Below are 22,036 nucleotides of genomic sequence, written 5' to 3' on the forward strand. Positions count from 1 at the left end.
GGTAACAGAGCTAAAAACACTTTCTGAATCATGCCTTTTTATCTAAAACATACTGAAATTTCCCCTCAAGTTATTGTACTTCTCCACTAACTTTATGCATTAGAATAAGACTTCCAGGTACACTCTTTCCTTAGTAAATTTTTGGCATTTGGTGTTACGATTATCTCATTCAGTTTTCCTTCCACTTCGTCCAAGTAGAATCTATATTTCCAAAGCAATAGGTGCCCATTCTACTTTCACTAGTCATTTAATAAAACCCATTCCTCTATACTAAGCCACAGCTTGGATCCTGAAAACCAAAAGCCATGTACATATAGTATCTATGATTAATGAATCTACAAAATCTATAGTTATGAGACATAGTCTTCAGAGTCTCTGGACAAGCCACGTAGAGCCAAGAAAATAGGCTACCTCTGTTCTCTCTTAGGAGATTGATGTAGTTCCAAACAAAATAACAAGAAACAGCATCTGGTACAGCTGATCTTTTGCTACCTGTGTTATTCTTACATCCAGAACTTAAAATTGACACCTAAAACCTCACACTAATGTGTGTTATAGCAGAAGAATTTACAGCCTCTACATTCTAAAGTCTGGATCTGCAGCTCTGCCTAAGAAACACACTACATACACCAATGCCTCAGTAACTTATGCATTAAGAGATGAAAAGACTGCTTTCTGGATAATGTAATTACTGTTGTGGTCAAGCTGTGCTAGTGTTGGTGAGGTGAATATTACCCACAAAGACTTCAGCCACCTACTCCAGTGGCTTAGTCCAGAACCGTAGCTATTGCAACCAGTCTCAAAAGCCTGCAATGATAGATGTAAAAAGGCTAAGGCCTACCCTCTGCCTAGGCGGCCCCAGAACACTTGATATTTCCATGTGCTGTTTTTTTTTCTCCAGATGTCCATGTAATGACTATCTCTTTACATTTTCCAGTCAAACATCCGATTAGTAATGCTGCCACCTTCCTCTCCAGAATTCCTTACATGGATTGAGAGATACTGCAGAAGAGTTTGAGCCTTGAGATCACCATGTATCATTGTGTGACAGGCAGAGTAAAAAAGAAGAAATGAAAGGGCTGGGCTGCACTCATCCAGTTCCCTATTCCAAACACAACTTTCAAATAAGTCACCTCTCCTTCCTTTGGGAGGAGTTGGGTAGGGCCTGAAGAAACAGGGAAAATACTGATCTTCAAATAGTTTCCAAAAGATGGAGAGTCCTATTTTATGATAAAGCAGGAAGACTGAAAAACGGGGGAAAGTTGCTTTCTCTACATTTTTGATGATGATGATGTTTCAGCAATGCTTGACACGTTCTCTAAAATATGTTGAAAATCACACTTGTAGAAATTTGGAAACTTCTTGGGGAGAATATTTTGTAATAGGGAATGGAGCTATTACAATAAGAAAACCTCATGTATAGACTGTTCCTTTAAGACTACAAAAATTGACCGGGTGCGATGGCTCATGCCTGTAATCCCAGCACTTTGGGAGGCAGAGGTGGGTGGATCACCTGAGGTCAAGAGTTCAAGACCAGCCTGGCCAACATGGTGAAATCCTGTCTTTACTAAAAATACAAAAACTAGCTGGGTGTGGTGGCGGGAGCCTGTAATCCCAGCTACTCGGGAGGCTGAGGCAGGAGAATTGCTTGAACCCAGGAGGCGGAGGTTGCAGTGAGCCGAGACTGTGCCATTGTACTCCAGCCTGTGCAACAAGAGCAAAACTTCATCTCAAAAAAAAAAAAAAAACAAAGACTACAAAAAATTATTAGAAGATGTAAAAATACAATTAGCAATTCCTGATGATCTCAGATATTATCAGCCACCCATTAACATGGGCTTCTCCACCAGCCTCTATCTGGTCACCTACTCCTAAACAAGGGAAGTGGAGATCTGGGAAGAAGGTAACGTGAGCAGCTCTCTTTTATTTTGGGCCCCAGGAATGATTCACTCACAATGAACATATCATGCAATTATAGAGAGAACTTCAAATCCTCGTTATAACTGAAGGGCAAACAGAAACTAAAGGGGAATAGCTCTGATGCTGAGACCCTGTGGAGTTACCCCGTGGGGCTTCAGAAAGTTGGTTGTGAGATTGAGAACTGATTTTAAATATGTCTGTTTCAACTAGAACAGTGGTTCTCAATTGGGGTGGTGGTGGATTTTTCCCTCCAGGGAACATTTGGCAATGTCAGATTGGTTTGATTGTCACACAGGAGGTGGTGCTTACTGGCATCTAGTGGATGGAGGCCAGGGATGCTGCTAAACATCCTCCAGCTCACAGCACCCCAAAATAAAGATGTATCTGGCCTCAGCAGTGCCAAAGTTGCGGAACACTGAATTAGAATTCAAAGGGGAAAATAGGATCGTGAGTAGGATAGGGAAGTATCAAGATTGTAAGATTTAGTCCAATTTAACAAACACTTACTGAACATCAACTTTGTACCAGGGCCTGTGCTCAGCACCAGGGACTAAAAAGGTGATCAAGGCATGATCTCTTTAAAATCATAGAACCTGGCCAGGCCAGGTGCGGTGGCTCATGCCTGTAATCCCAGCACTTTGGGAGGCCAAGGCAGGCGGATCACCTGAGGTCAGGAGTTTGAGACCAGCCTGGCCAAAATGGTGAAAACTGTTCTCTAGTAAAAATACAAAAATTAGCTGGACGTGGTGACTTGTACCCTGTAATTCCAGCTACTTGGGAGGCTGATGCGGGAGAATCGCTTGAACCCAGGAGGTGGAGGTTGCAGTGAGCTGAGGTCGTGGTCGTGCCACTGCACTCCAGCCTGGGCAACAGAGTGAGACTATGTCTCAAAAAAAAAAAAAAAGAAAGAAAGAAAAATCTTATAACCTTACCAGAGAAAGAGGCACAAAGACCTGGTAATAATATTTACGGGTTTTTTATTCTTTTGTTTTGTTTTTGGTTTTTGAGATGGAGTCTTGCTTTGTTGCCCGGGCTGGAGTGCAGTGGTGTAATCTCAGCTTACTGCAACCTCTGCCTCCCGGGATCAAGTGATTTTTCTACCTCGGCCTCCCAAGTATCTGGGATTACAGGCGTCTGCCAACACGCCTGACTAATTTTTGTATTTTTAGTAGAGACAGGGTTTCACCATGTTGGTCAGGCTGGTATCGAACTCCTAACCTCAAGCAATCCACCTGCCTCCGCCTCCCAAAGTGCTGAGATTACAGGCATGAGCCTTTGCGCCTGGCCTCTGTAATAACATTTGGTAAGAACTCTTTTAGAGATATGTACTGTCTACAAGTTCTGAAATCCTCCCTATATTTAGCATCTCTTGAAAAAAAGAGGACTTTGGATCCTACATATACTTTTCCTAGAAATGCATATAGCTGCAAGCTTTAAAAACAGATTGTGATGAAAATTACTTTCCAGGGGAGAAGTCTGGTGCATGTACATGCTGAGATCTTAATTTTTCTATTAGGAAGGGTGTTATCCTCTTTCTGAATATAGAGCTTTGTGCTATCTCATTAAAACCGTGAAAGAGTTGTTTTCCTGCAAGTTTAGGAACCCAAATGACCAATAAACAAATGAAAAAGTGTTTGAACTTTATCAGGTAAGTGAGCATTAAAATCACATTGAGCAAACACTACACACCCACCAAAATGGTTAAAAGATTTTTTTTTTTTTTTTTTGAGATGGAGTCTCCCTCTGTTGCCCAGGCTGGAGTACAGTGGTGAGATCTTGGCTCACTGCAACTTCTGCCTCTAGGGATCAAGCGACTCTCCTGCCTCAGCCTCCCGAGTAGCTGGGATTACAGGCACGTGCCACCACACCCGGCTAATTTTTGTGTTTTTAGTAGAGATAGGGTTTCACCACGTTAGTCAGGCTGGTCTCGAACTCCTGACCTCGTGATCTGCCTGCCTCAGCCTCCCCACGTGCTGGGATTACAGACGTGAGCCACCACACCCAGCTAGAAGTTTTAAAAATACTAAATGTTGACAAGGATGTAGAACAATCAAAACTCCTAAACACTGGTTGTAGGAGCGTAAATGGGTACAGCTTCTTTGGAAAATTGCTTAGCATATCTAATAAGCTACATATACACATATCCTATGACCCATATTTCACTCATAGTTATACACCTGACACATATGCTATATGTTCACTAAAGGACATGTATTAGAGTATTCAGAACAGCATTATTTGTAATAGACCCAAGCTGGAAACTACCCAAATGATCATCAACAGTAGAATGGATAAAATTGTGGTATATCCCACCCCCCCAAAAAAGGAAAAAAGTTTAGGAACCATATATATGTTTACAAAAAAGCCAGAAAGCCAGAAGTTACTGCAGCATTAGTATGGTTGGTTTATACAGCCAATCGGCATAAAGAAACTGATACAATGGGGGAAATGGTGGTGAATACCAGACTCACTGTTCTCGCTTTCAGGTAATAAGTCACTAGACCCATGTCAACAAATTATTTAGAGTCCCATGCAAATGCAATAAAATATTAAGCTCTTTCCCATGTTTGCTTATTCAGCTGGACAGACTTGAGGAAAAACAGAAAGAAACCTACCGGCGCATGCTAGAGCAGCTGTTGCTGGCCGAGAAGTGTCACAGGCGCACCGTATACGAGTTAGAGAACGAGAAGCATAAACACACTGACTACATGAACAAGAGTGACGACTTCACCAACCTGCTGGAGCAGGAGCGGGAGAGGTAATGTGCACACACACCACCAGTCACATCTGGATGCCCATAGCCCTTTCATGTCTGCCCCTCCCTTCAGGGATCAGGCTTTCAGCCAGGGGCACCATGGACAGGTGCCCAGGGTCTAATGCCAATTTTTGAATGGGTGGTAACCGTAGAGAATGATACTGAATTTTACCTGAGATTATTATATGAATGTTTTGGGGGTTGCATATAGGTAGGGCGTCACATTCCCAACAAGGATGTTAAAAGCCATGAAACTGTAAAGCTGGAAAGAAACTCAAGGACTTTATTTTTTTATTTTTTTATCATTTATTTCTTTTTATTTTTTATTTATTTTTTATTATACTTTAAGTTCTAGGGTACATGTGCACAACGTGCGGGTTTGTTACATATATATGCATGTGCCATGTTCGTGTGCTGCACCTGTTAACTTGTCATTTACATTAGGTATATCTCCTAATACTATCCCTTCCCCCTCCCCCGACCCCACGACAGGCCCCGGTGTGTGATATTCCCCACCCTGTGTAAGTTTAATGATTTGCCTTCCTGAAAAGCAGATTTCCACTCCAAAGAGAACAACTAGATTGCTTCAAATAGAAAGCAATTTGTAGAAAGACTTTTCAAATGTAGGTGCTTCATTGATAAGTTTATGATCAATGAAGCACTTACATTTAAATGTAAACTACATTTAAATATAAACTTTATATTTAAACTTGATCAACGAAGCACCTACATTTAAATGTAAACTACATTTAAATATAAACTCGATCAATGAAGCACCTACATTTGAAAAGTCTTTCTACAAATTGCTTTCTATTTGAAGTAATCTAGTTTTTCTCTTTGGGGTAGAAATCTGCTTTTCAGGAAGGCAAATTATTAAACTTAACAATTATAAATGAATCCTATTCATTTTTAATACCAGTGTAGAAAATATTAGTATTTGGCTGTGTATAAATCACTTAATGACTAGAACTACCTGCTGAACTTTCTAAGGGCTGCATAACTTTTAAAACTTGGGGTGAAAAAACAAACCAAACCAACTGAAGACTGACACATTGAGCCTTGATGTTTATTCCTGTAGGTATTTATTTAGTCTTCTAAGACCAGGGATTGCCACAATTGAAGCAGGGACCCCAAATTAAAAAATTTTATAATACTTTCTTCTTTACCATCCGTTTTTTTTTTTTTCCAGTATCTTTTAAATTATTATCTCCCTTCTCTTCCCTAGGCTGAATGCTTATGTCTGTGAATTCCACAGACTTTGAAACCAGTGATACTGAATCCCCATGCTTTGAGTTACCAAGCGTGTCTGCTTTTGTGTTTAGAGCTTGCAAATTGAGAACCACCAGGGAACAGCTTTACCTAGCCCGGCCTTATTTTCTATTTAGTTACAAAAAAGAGATCTAGTTTTCCCAGATTAGTGTATATACGAGAAGAAGCTATCACAATTAGACAGTAAATAAAAGCATAAAATAGAACAGGCTTGGCTTAAACATTTTTAAAAAAAAATTATTGGTAATGTTTATTTATTATTGGATTTGGTACATCCCTTGTGGAAGGAGAAATGGAAAAGTGAACAATGGCTAAATTGTTGTGTACTATATCCCAGACTTACAGTTTCTTATGTTTGTCTTAAGTTCCTGTTAAGCTAAGGTTAACTAGCTTCATGTTTGAACACATAGACTAACTGATTCGACATCCTGGAGTAACCAGTGAAAATAAATCCCACCTCCTCAATCTCTGAGAACTTTCCAACTTCAAGCTACAGATACTGCAAACAAGGTTCTAAGGAGAGTATAAATTACATATACAGTCATGTGTCACTTAATGAAGGGGATGTATTCTGAGAAATCCATCATTAGGTGATTTCATCATTGTGTGAACATCATAGAGTACGTTTACACAAACTTAGATGTATAGCCAACTGCACACCTAGGCTATATGGCACAGCCTGTTACTCTTAGGCTACAAACCTGTACAGCATGTTACTCTACTGAATTCTGCAGGCAACTATAACACAATTGTAAGTATTTGTGTATCTAAACATATCAAAGGTAAAGTAAAAATATGGTATTATAATCTCATGGGATACAATGGGGGAAATGGCTGTGAATACCAGACTCACTGTTCTCCCTTTAAGGTAGTAAGTCACTAGACCTATGTCAACAAATTATTTAGAGTCCTATGCAAATGAAACAAAATATTAAGTGTATAATGAATATTAATGGTAATGAATATGAAAGTACTCTGTGGTGGCCGCGTGTGGCTCACACCTGTAATCCCAGCACTTTGGGAGGCCGAGGCAGGCAGATCACCTGGGGTCAGGAGTTCAAGAGCAGCATGGCCAACGTGGTGAAACCTGTCTCTACTAAAAACACAAAAATTAGCCAGGCGTGGTGGTGTGCACCTGTAATCCCAGCTACTCAGCCTGACGCAGGAGAATTGCTTGAACCTGGGAGGCAGAGGTTGCAGTGAGCCGAGATCGCGTCATTGCACTCCAGCCTGGGCAATAAGAGCGAAACTCTGTCTCAAAAAAAAAAAATACTCTCTGAACTATCTTGCTGTCTTGTGCTGCCTCAGGCACACCACCATCATATATGCAGTCCCTTGTTGACAGAAGTGTCGTTATGTGGCACAAGACTATCTACAACAATCATCTGGTTAGGTGTCCTGTGTTGGAATGTGGTCAGGTAAAAAAGTTGCAACTTGATATTGACTTTTTAGAATATCGAAAATCAAATAATTCTAAGAGCACCTGTGTGAATTATTTTTCATTACCTTGTAAATTATTTGATTTAGAACCAGATACCTGTCTTTTCTTTAGCTTCTCACCTAAGCTAAATGCCTGAGGTAGTATAAGTGCACTTACAGAGTCATTGGTTTAATAAAAGTATGTAGACGGAGTGACCATACTTATGCAGGCTGTTTATTTTTCTTTGTTTTTTGTTTTCCTGATGTTTGTGTTCTGTGAGAGTAATTGAAATAATCAGATAGAGAGCATGATAGTTCACAGAGTACTTTTATATTCAGGATCCACTAAGCCTATGCAGGATGTGTTTATTTACTACCTTCATGTTGGTCAACTCTAGACTAACAATTTTAATCCCCTCTCTCATAGAAGTTGTTTAATTTTATTAAAACAATTACAACAGCCTCACCTGAGCAAAGTGCTACATAGAGTAGAAAGTTTTAAAATTAAAAAAAAAAAAACTTAAAAAAAATTACCCTAACATGCTTTTGATACTTTCATCAGCACCACTGGGATATGTCACCAAACTTTCACGTTTTAGATAAGAATTCACTAAGAGACCTTTGACTCCCACTTAATTTGCACACCACTTTATGTTTTAAAATAATTTTTTATGGAATCAGTTATACTTTAGTGCTTAAATCTTTTTTTTTTTTTTCTGTCAACGTTTTATCTCAGCTCAACACTCTGACTGACCACCAGTGCACACGCCGTGGGCACTCTCTGACAGACACTTTATTCCAAATTAAACATCCCTAGTAGGACCTGATTGATAACTTAAGTTGGCGTCTCTGAATTTCTCTGCGATCTGAGGCATCCACCGTGATTTGCTTGCCAAGTTACCGGGGCAGCGAAGTTTTTTGGGATTTTTCAAAGGTCAAGCCTGGGATCCTGCTACCCCTTGGAAACTGCCCTGCTAAATCTGCTTTGGGTTAAATCCTCTTTTTGAAGTAAGCGGTCATAATTAGATCTACTTATGAGAGCTGGCAGGAGGCTGACCCCGAGGCTTTCTTTCCCGCGGGCCAAGTTGCCGGGGAGCCCCTCCCCAGCGGGGACCACGGACCGCGGACCTTGGACCTTGGCCGGGTCGCTGCATCCCTGGGGCTCTGCCAGAGAGCCTCTCCAGGAGGTTCCCGCCGAGGCGCAACGCGGCCACAGCACCTGCAGGGGAAACTGGACTGCAGCTAATAAGGAAACGACATTTTTGAGAACAAGTGGGAGTCTTCGTGTCCTATAGACTGTTCCAAGTCCTTTATTTGCTTTTTGTTTTGCACTGCCTTCCCCTTTTCCCGAAAAGTCCCTGTGAGCAAAAAGCACAGCCAAGAACTTTGCTTCGGAAACACTTCCCTTTGCTTCTACTGTGAACATGAGTAAGGGAAGAAAGTGAAGTTTGAGATAAGCCTGAGTGGTTTTCTCCTTATAATCACCCACTCAGCTTCTCTCGCCGGTGGTGAGACTGCAGGCTGTCTCCATTCCAGGCGGCTTATTGATTTGGTGGTGGAGGGGTGAGGTTGGGGGCGGGGCAGAGCAGGGACTCTCCGGGCACCAGAAGCATTTCAGCTCCATTCTCCACGTTTGTCCTGCTCTGTAAGGGTTTCTCACATCTTCCAGAAAAATGGTTAAAGATAACAAAAAGGAACCCAGGTTCACAGGATCAGTAGTAGCTGTTGATAAGCCATCCAGATTCAGATGTTTGATGTTGTTTGAATCTGAGGCTCTGAATATTGCAAAATATTTTGAGATCAGCCGTTTCAAATCCCTCATTCTACAGGTGGAGACATTGAGGCCTAGAACAATTATGTAACTCAACCAAGATCACACAGTGCAGGCCACTACTCTAGCACTTTTGGGCAAGTGAATACTTTGTGCAAATAGTATATGTTTCATTTTTGTGTGTAGGTTCCCCATCCCTACCCTCTTATATCCAAACTATGACACAAAATTTTGAAAGGCAGAATGACTGTTATCGTGAAGATATAAGCACAGAGATATTAGGACCAGCGGTGTCTCTAGAATGTCAAGGTAGAAGCTTTGGCACAGTGGTCTCTCGGAAGGAGCTGCCTGGGACTTGTTTTGAAGTTTAATCTGAATAGCATACACCGTGTTTTACTTAGCTTGCATTCTATTTGGGGTAGTTATCATGGAAGGTTAATGAGGTTTATGGGGGCACTTAATAAAGCCCTTCTCCAAATTAACTCCCTTGTTTTGCCACTGACCTAGACCCTATAAGTGTAAAAACTATATAAATTATTTTTCGCTTTTCAGGAATTGCTTAATTCATCTTGTATAAAAATTCCACAAATTAAGTACCTAAAGTGGGCGATATATTGTTCTGGGCTTCCTTTATTCTAAGTCAACAAACTGTGATCATAATTTGTTACCATCATTTACTGCATATTTGTTTTACAAATAGTTACAGTCCTAAATTAAAAAGAGAAAACACCATTTTAAAATGTTTTGGCTTAATTAGCACTGTTAACAATAAAGACAAAAATATTTTTTATTGTATTAATTCCGGCTGGGTAAAGAAATCCCCCTTGTCTAAATGCTATATTTGGTTTGGTCCATATTTCAAGTCAACTTGACTTTTAAAGGCATAATTCTGAGCACATGAGATCACCTTCAGAGTCTGTACTTTATTCTGTGCCTGAACTGCAAGACTTGTGATTTTAATCTTAAGCTTCACTAGGGCTGCTCCAAGAATGTCAAAATAGAGAGAACACAGTTACATCAAAAAGTGGTCTGGGACTTAAAGAAATATTTGAGGGAAATGCGTGTGTGTGTGTGTGTGTGTGTATAACTGATGTGGAGGAGTGCTGTCTAGATCTATCACTGTAGATAGAGATTTTAAAACTTTTGGATTTTATAGGCTCAGCTGGGACTACATAAATAATTACATCATCATATAATATTGCAGCAAGCCTTCCAAGTGTAAGTTAAGTTTTTTAAAGTACAAATCAGCATCTCAAGAGAAATCCCTTAACCTGTGAAGCAGAGACTGTAAGAGCAGGGGTTTGAATGGAAGGGAAGCTTTCAAGCCCCATTTTGGTATTCTTCCTTTAAGTCAATGTGAACAGGAGGTTGGTCATATATCTGGTGAATAATGGGACAGTCTGCACTATTATACTTTCCTATGTGGGGGAATGACCAGTCAGAATCAACTGTTTTTGAAAACTTGCTCTAGTGGACTGGGATCTTTGGAAATATTCTTGATCCACTTTATAGATAAAGATTCATACCTGGTTCCCTGGAACATTATTCTTAAGTTTTTTAGGTTTAGTGGCAATATCTCAAAAGCATGTTAACAAAATGGACTTTTCTCACTGGTAGCTCAGAGAATCTAAATAAAGCACTCTGTAGAAAAAGGTTGCTGATGCTTTGTAAATGCTCAAGTCTTAACAAGCAGAAAGTAATCCATATGTGGAACATAACAGCAGAAAACAACTGAGCCTTCTTCTTTGTGACTAGCACTCTGCTAGAAGCTGTTCAAAAGCAAAGTTAACTTTTATTGACCCCGATAAGCTAGACACATGTACCATCTTGTTTAATCCTACAAAACTATAAGATATGTAATTATTAGCCCTTTTAGCAGATGAGGAAGCAGAGAAGTTAAATTCCTTCCCCCAAGGACACTTGCCAATAATTAATTGGCAGAATCAGGGTTTGAACTGAGTATTTTTCAGTAAGAAAAAAATAACTTTTCCCACTCCTAACTTCTTACCTTCTGATAAAAGTGAACACCTTATTTCTTCAATGCACAGAGGGAGAAAAGTAACTTGGAAAGTTGACCTGTGGCTTGAACTGCATGTTGCCTGTTTAGGATTCAAATTCACAGACCTTCACTTGGTCATAAGACATACCGCCTAATATCAGTATCCCACTGATGAAGGAAATTGCTGGGAATAGACAGTTTTCAAGAAAGAAGAGGAATTAGAATTCAGAGGCCCAATGACCCAGCTGGAGTATGTTCTATAGTTTCTGAGATAATGCAGAATCAAACTCCACCTTCCATTTCCTCTTACCCTTAAAATATGCAAATCCCACTTTCCACAGGAAAAATGTAATTAAAGTAAAGGAGGCTGAGGTGATGAGGTGTTACCCCTAGCTGGGGTGTCTGTTTTGGGTGATAAGGTGGGTGGGAGATTGTATAAAGAAAGTGAGGATACATCTTACTTGAAGGGACCAGGCAAAGTAACTTAAAAAGGTAGCTTCCCAGGGTTGGAAAGTTTGGGGTTAGAAGAGTCACTTCTTTTAAAAGACATAGGATAGTAACATACCTACTATCAGTGCTGTGGAACTAGGAGCATGTTGCTTATCTACCAGGCACCCCCCTGGATTAAATATGAAGGAGCCCGTTAAAAATGCCCTTGAGGTTCATTTCACCAGATTCCACCTATACAAAAATGCTGGGTCTTGGATGGATGTGAGCTTTTTCCCAAGCTTCATAGCACTCTCATTCTCAAAGTTAATGAGCTAACAGCCTCTGATTAAAGACTCTTTAAAGTCTTAGTATTATAATGTTAACAAGGATGCCTAGGAAAATGGGTTATCTGACTCACAGAAATTTCTAATTAATCAAGGGTTATGCCATGAATTAATTTACTTTTACTGCTATAGAAGATATTTCTCAAACACATTTTCCTTTCTTTTAAAAAATTTAAAATATACCACAAAATACAGTTAAGTCATATTTGATGATTCAGGATCTTGTAGTGCTACTACCTGGATGATTCTGTACCTTATAAACTCAGAGCCTATTAGATTATATTTAAATCTAAATGTCAGTTCTGATCACGTTTTACTACAGATAAAAATGGTAAGGATGTTTTCTAGATTTTAAGGCTTAACTTGGCTTAACTGAGAATTTTAGTTAATTAGATTCAATATATTTAGGCTTTTATAACCACCACCACCACTACAGCAATAGAACTTGGACCAGAAAGAACCCTAATGACATTGTGAAGTGGCATTGCTGTCTGGGGTAAATACCCGGGGTTCCTCATCTTGCGCCAAGAGGATTAAGGACACGGACACATGTGGGTGGGTTAAGGAGTGGAAAGTTTAATAGGCAGAAGAAAGGAGAGAGGAGAGCAGCTGTCTCTCTCTTTGTGGGAGAGAGGTGTCCAAAAAGGAAAAGACGGCTGACCGCAGCAGATTTTATAGGCAGGCTTGAGGAGGCAGTGTCTGATTTACATAGGGCTCACAGATTGGTTTGACCAGGTATGACATTTACATAGCACACGGAAAAGGCTGGTCGCCCCACTTAATCTTATTATGCAAATGGTTTTCCACTTGGCCGGCACCAGCTTGTCTGATCCTTACTGTACGTGAGGCTGGTAAAAAGAAGATGGCCCTGCCATTTTGAACAGGCCTAGTCCCAGGTAGTATATTCCTATGGGCACATCTGCTGGCATTCACCTGTGCGAGCTTCCAGCTTGCTTGTTTATGTCTGCAGCTCGATTTTACGGGCTGCTCTTTGTTAGAAAAAAAAAGATTTGGGGGCTGTTTTTCATTAAAAGGAAAACCTTACCAAGGACTTCCATAATCTCACTATCTGCCTAAGTAATTTCTTTTTAACTCCTATATCAATTGTACAAAAGGATGAGATAATAATAAAAGAAAACTGATTCTAAGAAAAAAATGTTGAAAGGGAGGGCTTGAGTGAAAATGGGCAATAAATACACTTTACTGTAAATGATTTCAACAAGCTATGTAAGGATGGCTTAGTCCTGGTGTTTGATATCCCTTATTTTGGGCGACAGAGCGAGACTCCATCTCAAAAAAAAAAAAAAAAAAAAAAAAGAAAAGCAACAGTGGAGGACAGTATTTGACATTTAAATATAAGAAATAGTGAGAACCCAGTAAGGGTAGATGTTCATGTTGGCAGAGTTTCTTTAGATCTGAACCAGTCATTGAGAGAGTTTATCTTTTTAAAAACATTTTTAAAATTTTTTATGTTTTAGAGTTGGTGTCTTGCTCTGTTGCTCAGGCTGCAGTGCAGTGGTGTGATCAAAGCTCACTGCAACCTCCAGAGAGTTGATCTATTTCAGAAAGTTTTCAGGATATTACCAGATAGTCCCTGAAACTCTTAAGTTCCTGATTTGCTGAAAAGGCCTCATACTGAGAGAAATGGAGGCAGCTCCTTTCACATTGCTGTCATTCTTTTTGTCATGTGGCCCTGTAAATGCTGGTCACAACCAGTTAGAGAAGTTGACAACTGTCCTGGACAAAGGTCGCAGAGGTCTCCAATGCAAGTGCCTCCAGAGCCAGCTGACCCAGCTCTTCAGCATACATGGCATGAGTGGTTGAAACTGCTAGACTGAAGAGGCCATTCTCTGACCACCAGGGAAAGGTAAAGTTTAGCTCAGGCTAATTGACCCCATTTTAGTTTGTAGGCCCACTGTTGTCAATTCTTATGTTTCAGAAAATGATAGAACTCTGATTTTAGTAAGATATTCCAGTTTTTCAATGTTGACTCCAATTGCTAAAATAATGTGTGGTGAACAAAGCCATCTCCTGGCCACTTTGTCTTTAAAGTGGTTAGTTTGCAACCTTTGATGACCTAGACATTAGAGAGACTGAGGTGGATGAGGTGGCCTGGCATGTGCTGTTTGATGGTGGTCAGCTAATCCATTGAGACCCTCATGAGACATCAAAACAGAAAGAAGAAAGGACAACAGTAGCCTAGAAAACCACCAAAAACCAAACAACAAACAAACAAAAAACCACATCAGAACATAGAAATTTTCAGAGTAAAGAAAGCCACATCATAGCTGGGGTTACAATGGATGCCTACTTCTGAAGGGATGACAAGCATTGGGCCATAAGCATTGCTGTTGGGTTACTGGAACTGCAGGTGTATGTTAAACAATGATGAACAATATTCCAGTTCTCTTTGGGCCTATCTGGCTGTGGAGACAGTTTTCTGTATTTATTCACTTTTTGGCATATTCTTTCTAAGAACTCCCATCATCTTAAGTAATCTAGTTGGCTCTGCTCTTACAACCTCAGAGACCAAGGATTATAATAATAAAATTGTTATAGCTTTCACATTATCATTTGCTTATGCTCAATTATAAAAAATGTATTATAGTGCGATAGTAATTGGATCTTTTAACCTAGTATTTTCTATTTCCTTGTGGGCTGTCCCCATTTGAGCAGTCACCCAAGAGCAACCACTGCCTCAAGAGAAATTTGTCACAACTAAAGGGGAGAACAGAAATCAATATCTGGTGTGTAGGATCAGAAGCAAGGATCCAGGTATAACATTAGAAAGAATATGTAATCAAGTGGATCCAATTTTTGTTTATCACCCCTCTTCTTTCCCATTTAGATAAGATGTTTCTCTGAGAGGGTAGAAACAAGGAAGCAAGAGAAGTTTATGCTGCAGGAGGGGGTAGTCCAAAATAAGAGGCTCTGTTCAGAGCTTTTCTGTGGGGAGTGGATCGGGGACAAAGATGGAGAGTAATATAAAACCCAAAGAGAGTTGGTGCGGAGAATTCTAGACTGAAGGGATTACCAGGTGGAGTCCGAGAGTATCTTAGTTTGCTTGGTCTGCCATAACAAAACACTATAGACTCTAGCTTAAGCAATGGTAATGTATTTTCTCACAGTTCCAGAGGCTGAAAGTCCAGGATGCCAGAATTGTTGGGTTCTGGTGAGACCTCTTCTGTTGGCTTGTAGATGGCTGGCTTCTCCCTATGTGCTCACGTAGGCTTTTTCCAGTTCATGTGTATGTAGAGATAGCTCACTCTCTTCCAACTATTATAAGGCTACCAATCCTATCAGATTAGAACTCCAACCTTATGACCTCATTTGACTTGAATTACCTCCTTAAAGTCCTGTCTCTAAATAAGGTCACATTGGGGATTAGGGCTTCAGCATATGAATTTTGAGGGGCACAATTTAGTCTTTGTCAAAGGGAGTGGCAAAACTTGTGGTTCTCCCTCCAAGAATTCAGGAGAAAAAGAGTAAAAATGGTGACCAGTATGTTTAGTCAGAGAAAGCTTGATACAGCCTCAGTTTCCTGCCACTCTAAAAGAGTATCTAGATTTTTCCCTATGCCTTTGAAAGGCTGTGGAAATAGCTGAGGCAGGGCTGGTCAAGAGCATGAAACTGTGACTGACTTGGATCAGCAACTTGGACAGATTGGCAACTGAGATCAGAGACCACAATGTGCATCTCAGAGGATGCCTGTGTGGAAGAATGATAAGCAGATAACCTCTCACCCACCTTCCTAATGGTCCCAGAGGTTAGTTGCAACTCCAGAAATGAGGACTTGAAGCCCTAGAATGAACTCAGGAGATCCTGACTTGACTGAAGTCTGAATTTACTAATGGAAACTAGGCTTGGGTGAGCATACCCATAATTAACTAAGATGAAGTTTCTGTCACCTGTGGAATGGGACCCCAGATAGAAATTATAAAAGATACAGAAAAATGAAGATCATTATATTTCTTGCACACGTGAGTGTGAGGCCTGCAATTAGCACCACTTCATGGGTAAAATAATCTGTATGTGTGCTGAAGAGAAATAATGCAGTATTGAGGCATTTCAGATTACATATGATGTGCTTCCAAATATCTTGTGACCTTCAGAGGATCATCTGAACTAAGTTTTACCTCTTCAACTGAAGTCAATTTCTTCTCTAGGTTACTCTAGCTACATGGTGTGAGACCCTCATAAAATCTGTAACCTAGAGACAGTAATTTTCTTAGTCTCATGTATTTCATTTAGAGACAGATAACTCTGAGTTCAGTTACTAAGTCTATCACTTGTGGTCTATGACTTTGGATAAGTTATTTAACCTCTCTGATTTTTGGTTTCCTCTTTAATAGAATGGGGATAACCAAGTACCTATCTCATAGCATTTTATGTTCATGAGATAATGAATATATAGCCCCATTCACAAGGCATAGCATGTAATACCTAAAGGGATCATTTCTTTTACTCATCTGTGTATTAAACTCTTGGAGGAAAACCATGCAAGTTTCACTAAATCATGATTTACAGTTTATCAAACTAAGATATTTTGAGAACAATGCAATGTGTAGGAAAAGTAAACTCTTCTATTGTTTGAGGGTAGTTGTTATTGTATTTAATTATATGTAGACTCAGGAAAACTGAAAACCTACTGCAAACAATTAGAGACTTCAATAAAGTAAAGTAGCAAAGTACAAAATTACATGGAATCAATAAGCAAAAATCAATAGTTTTCATATTTCCAAATGACAAAATAATATACACTATATTACATACAAACTATATTAAATATAAAATATCTAGGCATAAATTTAAGAATGTGAAAGATCTACATAAAGAAGTATCTTAAATGCTACCTAGAGACATGAAAAAGACTGAGACCAATGGAAAGGATCATATTCTAGGACTGGAGGACTCAACATCATAAAGATGTCAAAGGCCTGGCATAGTGGCTCACTCCTGTAATTCCAGCACTTTGGGAGTCTAAGGCAGGCAGATCACTTGATCCCAGGAGTTCAAGACCAGCCTGGGCAACATACTGAAACCTCATCTTTAAAAAAAAAAAATTAGCCAGGTGTTATGGCACATACCTGTAGTCCCAGCTACTTGGGAGGCTGAAGTAGGAGGATCACTTGAGCCTGGGAGAGGGAGGTTGCAGTGAACTGAGATTGCGCCACTGCACTCCAGCCTGGGTAACAGAGTGAGACCCTGTCTCAAAAAATCCAAAACAAAACAAAAACCCTCAAGTCTCCCAATATTAATTCACAAATTTAATGTAATCCTAATATCAAATTTTTAATGTAATTCTAAAAATGCCTTTTTTTAAGTATGGGGACTAAATTAGGGGATTCTAAAGTTCATATGAAAAATACATAAGCGGACGGGCAGGCACGGTGGCTCATGCCTGTAATCCCAGCACTTTGGGAAGCCGGGGTGGATGAATCACTTGAGGTCAGGAGTTCGAGATCAGCCTCACCAATATGGCGAAACGCCGTCTTTACAAAAAAAAAAAAAAAAAAAATTTCCTGAGCATTGTGGTGTGCGCCTATAATCCCAGCTACTAGGGAGGCTGAGGTAGAAGAATTGCTTGAACCCAGGAGGCAGAGGTTGTAGTGAGCCTAGATCATGCCACTGCATTGCAGCCTGGGCGACAAAGTGAGACTCCACCTCAAAAAAAAACAAAAACAAAAACCCATAAGCAAAAATAGTCAAATTTTGAAATCAAAAACAAGTAGAAACAAAGTTTTCTAGCAGAAACAAAAACTCTTTTTAAAGCTACAGTTCATAAAATAACATGGTATTGGTACATGGACAGACCAAGAGAGCTGGTGGAATTTCTGGAGCTAGATTATGTAGATATAAAAACGTAATATATTTTAAAGATGGCATTCCAAATCAATTGGCAAAAGTTGCATCCCTTAGTAATGACCATTATCATAGTCATCTTTTTGTATGGCTCCTATACTTTATTTGTAAACATTGGGAACAACTGATTGTATTTTAGTGAGAGTATTTCCCTCCGGCCTGATCTAGTGTCTACCATTTCGGGAGAACCAGCCATATAACAGTTGTGGTAGGCCGGGCGCGGTGGCTCACGCTTGTAATCCCAGCACTTTGGGAGGCTGAGGCGGGCGGATCACGAGGTCAGGAGATCGAGACCAAGGTGAAACCCCGTCTCTACTAAAAATACAAAAAAATTAGCCAGGCGTGGTGGCGGGCGCCTGTAGTCCCAGCTACTCGGAGAGGCTCAGGCAGGAGAATTGCTTGAACCCGGGAGGCGGAGCTTGCAGTGAGCCGAGATTGCGCCACTGCACTCCAGCCTGGGCCACAGAGCGAGACTCTGTCTCAAAAAAAAAAAAAAAAAAAAAAAAAAACAGTTGTGGTTTGCGTCAGAAGAAAATTTAGCATTTGCATTTTAAGTTTCCAAAGGACAGATAAATTCTGTGTAATAAAAAATTATATTTGAGGAATAAAATAAAACTATGAAATACATAGCTGGAAAAACATGGCTTACTTTCTATTCTAAAAGGCAATATTATGATTTTTAGCCATATAAAATTTTATGAGAAGTAAAATATGTGGTAACTAGAAGCATCCTTTGGGAGAGGAAGTGCTGGAGTTATTTTGCTGGGGTCATAAGTTTATTGCTGTATTTCTATAAATTTGTATATTTAAAAAATAAATTAAAAAGCAGTGACAGGACACACTTTATATTATTTATTTATTTATTTATTTATTTATTTATTTTAGACAGAGTCTTGCTCTGTCACCCAGGCTGGAGTGCAGTGGTGTGATCTTGGCTCCCTGCAACTTCTGCCTCCCAGGTTCAAGCGATTCTCCTGCCTCAGTCTCCTGAGTACCTGGAACTACAGGTGCCCACCACCGCGCCTGGCTAAATGGTGTATTTTTAGTAGAGACTGGGTTTCGCCCTGTTGGCCAGGCTGGTCTCAAACTCCTGACCTCAAGTGATCCCCCTGCCTTGGCCTCCCAAAGTGCTGGGATTACAGGTGTGAGCCACTGTGCCTGGCCTCCCCACACTTTATATCTTGAAAGGATTAAACACAGCTTAAACTTACTTATTAGAATAATCTGTAGGATATTAATTTTCTTTTCCCAACAGCTGCATAAAACAAATTGCTTTAAATGAGAAAAAAAGTGAATATGAAGAGCTGTGCCTAATAGTCTACCAAACTGAAGAATTTAAAAGCATGTTTTTTTTTACAGAAGTTGTTTTGTGTTATTTAGCAGAGTCTGGATACAAATTCACTTATTTTGAAAGTCTAGCACAGATTTACCCTATAATTTCTAGATGAAAGTAGACTGTGATTCAGTTTATGTATATAGATGAAAATTCATGCCATTTTTCAGAGATAAATAAGCATTAATTAATCAAGAGAGTCTCAGGAACCAGAGTAGATGAGACATTTTAAGAAACACACGATGAAAATCATCAGGAAATAATAAACAGTCCAGTTAGAATGGGACTTCAACAGACAAATTTTCCGTCAATAGTTACAGCCTCAGAGTCTACCCAAGTGACAAACATTTAGACAGTGAACAACTAGTGCTTTGTAGTAACCGATTTTAAAAATGCTTTCTGACCTATCAATACATTGAAAGTATCACTTGTAATCCAGGCAACTGTAATGATCAACTGTAGATCAATTCTAACTTTAACAGATGTTCTTTATGTCAGAAATGCAAAATTGAAGTCTCCTATGGAATTTTTTCACGAACTGAAGCATCAGTGAGATGTATAGATTCCAGAGAAAATAAATTAATCCAGGTTATAGAAGCAACTGTATTAAAAGTGAACATTTCCAACAACTGAGGGGAGTTTTTGTTCCCCGCATTCCAAACTAGTAGGATTGAGTTTTTAATTGATCTAATCGCTTATTTCAGCCTCATGGGCAAAATCGGGTATGGAAAAGTGATAAGTGAGGTTATTCTTCTGGAATAAAAAACTCTGGGAATTCTGCTCTAAATTGGCAGACAGTTGTCATCACAATAAATAACAAGTAAATATTGTTTTTGCATAAACTTATACACCAAGAAAAAGCTAAGAAAGGAAAGTGCTGGAAAAATGTGTTGTCTCATATCACTACAGTGAATAACTACATTGTTTTTGTATTTTTACTTTTTTTCTAGAGTGGAATAAGGTAGTCGGATTAGCATTACAAATCTTGGACTCCAGAGAGGAGGTTGAAACATGGGAAGGTGGTGTTTTCAATGTTTGGAGGTTGCTCCTCTCTGGCTCTTTGACTGTGTGTGCACTCTTTCCAAAAATGCTTGTGTTTGGAAAGTGCTTCATGGTGGTGAAAAGTTTGAGCAGAAAAGATTAATCAAAGTTTGGGTCTTTCATGTTCAATGCATAACGTATTCAGCTCTTGGATGTGAACTCTTAGCCAAGAAACTATTCAAATATTATTCAGGGGCTGAATGTGAGCTTTAACTGCAAACAAGAGGTCAACTTTACTTAGTCTTAACTCATTCCTCTTAAGTTCTGAAATGCTGTGCCTTAAGGATTTTAAAAAATATTTTCTGCATAGCTCCTAATATCATATAAGAGGTCACTGAGAGTTCCTTTTATTTATTTTATTCTTAAATGCTTAAGGAAGCACATTCATTTGACCTGAAGTATGAAGGAAACAGGAAATGGTGGACTATGACTGCACCACATCCAGTGTGCTCCTAGAGGGGAGGAATGCTCTAGACTACCTAGTCTTTGTCATTTAGTACAATGTGACTAAATAACACATAACAACTTCTGTAAAAAACCTGTATTCAAATCAGGAAAGTGTTCTTATCTACACTACCATTCCTGCCTCCAGTACTTTCTGATTTACTCATCTTTCCAGTGCTCTCAGATTTTTCTCACTTCTCCTGGAATCTGTAACATACTGTAAGTTTTGGATTATGTTATTCCCAAGGAAGAAGGCATAATTGTGGGAAGAACTATTATCCAGACTTGATACACCATTCCCAAGCTTCCAAGGTGGAATCCTGGAAGAATGCACCTGTGCCCCAACTAAGGAAGGCAAGTGCAGTGCTTCTAGTGTATCCTATGATATTCTTCTTCCTGCCCTGCCATGCATCCACTTCTTGAATTTCTGGAGCACACCCTGCTCTGCTACAAAAAAAAAAAAAAAGTTTCGTGAGATGAAAGCATATTGCATTGGCAAGCCCAGTGATTGCCCACATACACTGAGAAACTTCCAACTTGCCATATGCTAAACTAGATCTTTTTCGTAATTCAGGAATCATGTCCTCTTTACATCTGTTTTCCTTATCAATTTGAAAAAGAAGCAACTGAAGGAAGACTTGTTTTAAAGAGTCACTTGGTCAGGTCATGATGCTTAATGGCAACCAGATGCTTAAAGGATAATAGGAGCCTGGATACTCTGTCTCTAGGATCCAGTGCTTTAAAAAGTTGTAATTGTTTTTAGAAGATTCCCACTCATAGTGGACTTAGGACTCGACCTAGGGACCTATAATCACAAAAATACTTTCCACATGCACTATATTACATTGGAGTATACATTTCAGTTAATATGTGCTAAGGAGTTGAAGAAAGGTTGTATATGATTCATACAAAAAAAATTAGGCACCAGTGTCTTAAGACAATGCCTGGTCCTTGGTGGGCAACCAATTAAGTATTTGTTGAATGAGTGAATACAAGATACTTCCTGAAAACAGAAAGACACAGAAAGAACTCTGCCCTTCCGAAGCTAATAGTGGGACGTTTCTTGTTACTGTGACTCTAAGAAGGGTTATAGCACCATTTAAACGTCTCTGGGTTCCAAGAGGCTTCTAATAAACAGTGTTATTTATCCAAGGGGGTGTTAATTAATTATAATAAATATAGCCTTTTTGAGTGAGTCTTAATAGTGGAGTTTTAAATTAACTTTGAATGTAGTCACTTAGTGGTATTAAACAGGGAGGGAAAAAAACCTGTCTGTGATTGACGTTTGTGGTATTTTTAAAAAAGGTTTTTTAAAGGTAATAAAACATTTCCCCTTGCTATTATCATTTGTCTCTAAATATTGATTTAATATGGCTTGAACATAAGTAATGCCTCCCCAGGACTGTAATTCAAGTTTGAATCACTAGAAGCAAACTGAGTACAAGATGCC

At 39.4% G+C, this 22,036-nt stretch overlaps 1 protein-coding gene across 6 annotated transcripts in view; it reads left to right on the forward strand.

Annotated features, from left to right (window-relative positions):
• FILIP1 (filamin A interacting protein 1) overlaps nucleotides 1-22,036 on the forward strand; it is a 259,847-nt gene that overhangs the window by 197,832 nt on the left and 39,979 nt on the right. For all 6 annotated transcript variants that reach the window (XM_058435100.1, XM_058435095.1, XM_032152977.2 and 3 more), the window contains one exon: nucleotides 4,500-4,678. In XM_058435100.1, the coding sequence (XP_058291083.1) occupies nucleotides 4,500-4,678 (179 nt within the window). The remainder of the gene's footprint in view (nucleotides 1-4,499; nucleotides 4,679-22,036) is intronic.

This window comes from Hylobates moloch, unplaced genomic scaffold, assembly GCF_009828535.3.
Source record: "Hylobates moloch isolate HMO894 unplaced genomic scaffold, HMol_V3 SCAFFOLD_2, whole genome shotgun sequence".
Lineage (NCBI taxonomy): Eukaryota > Metazoa > Chordata > Mammalia > Primates > Hylobatidae > Hylobates > Hylobates moloch.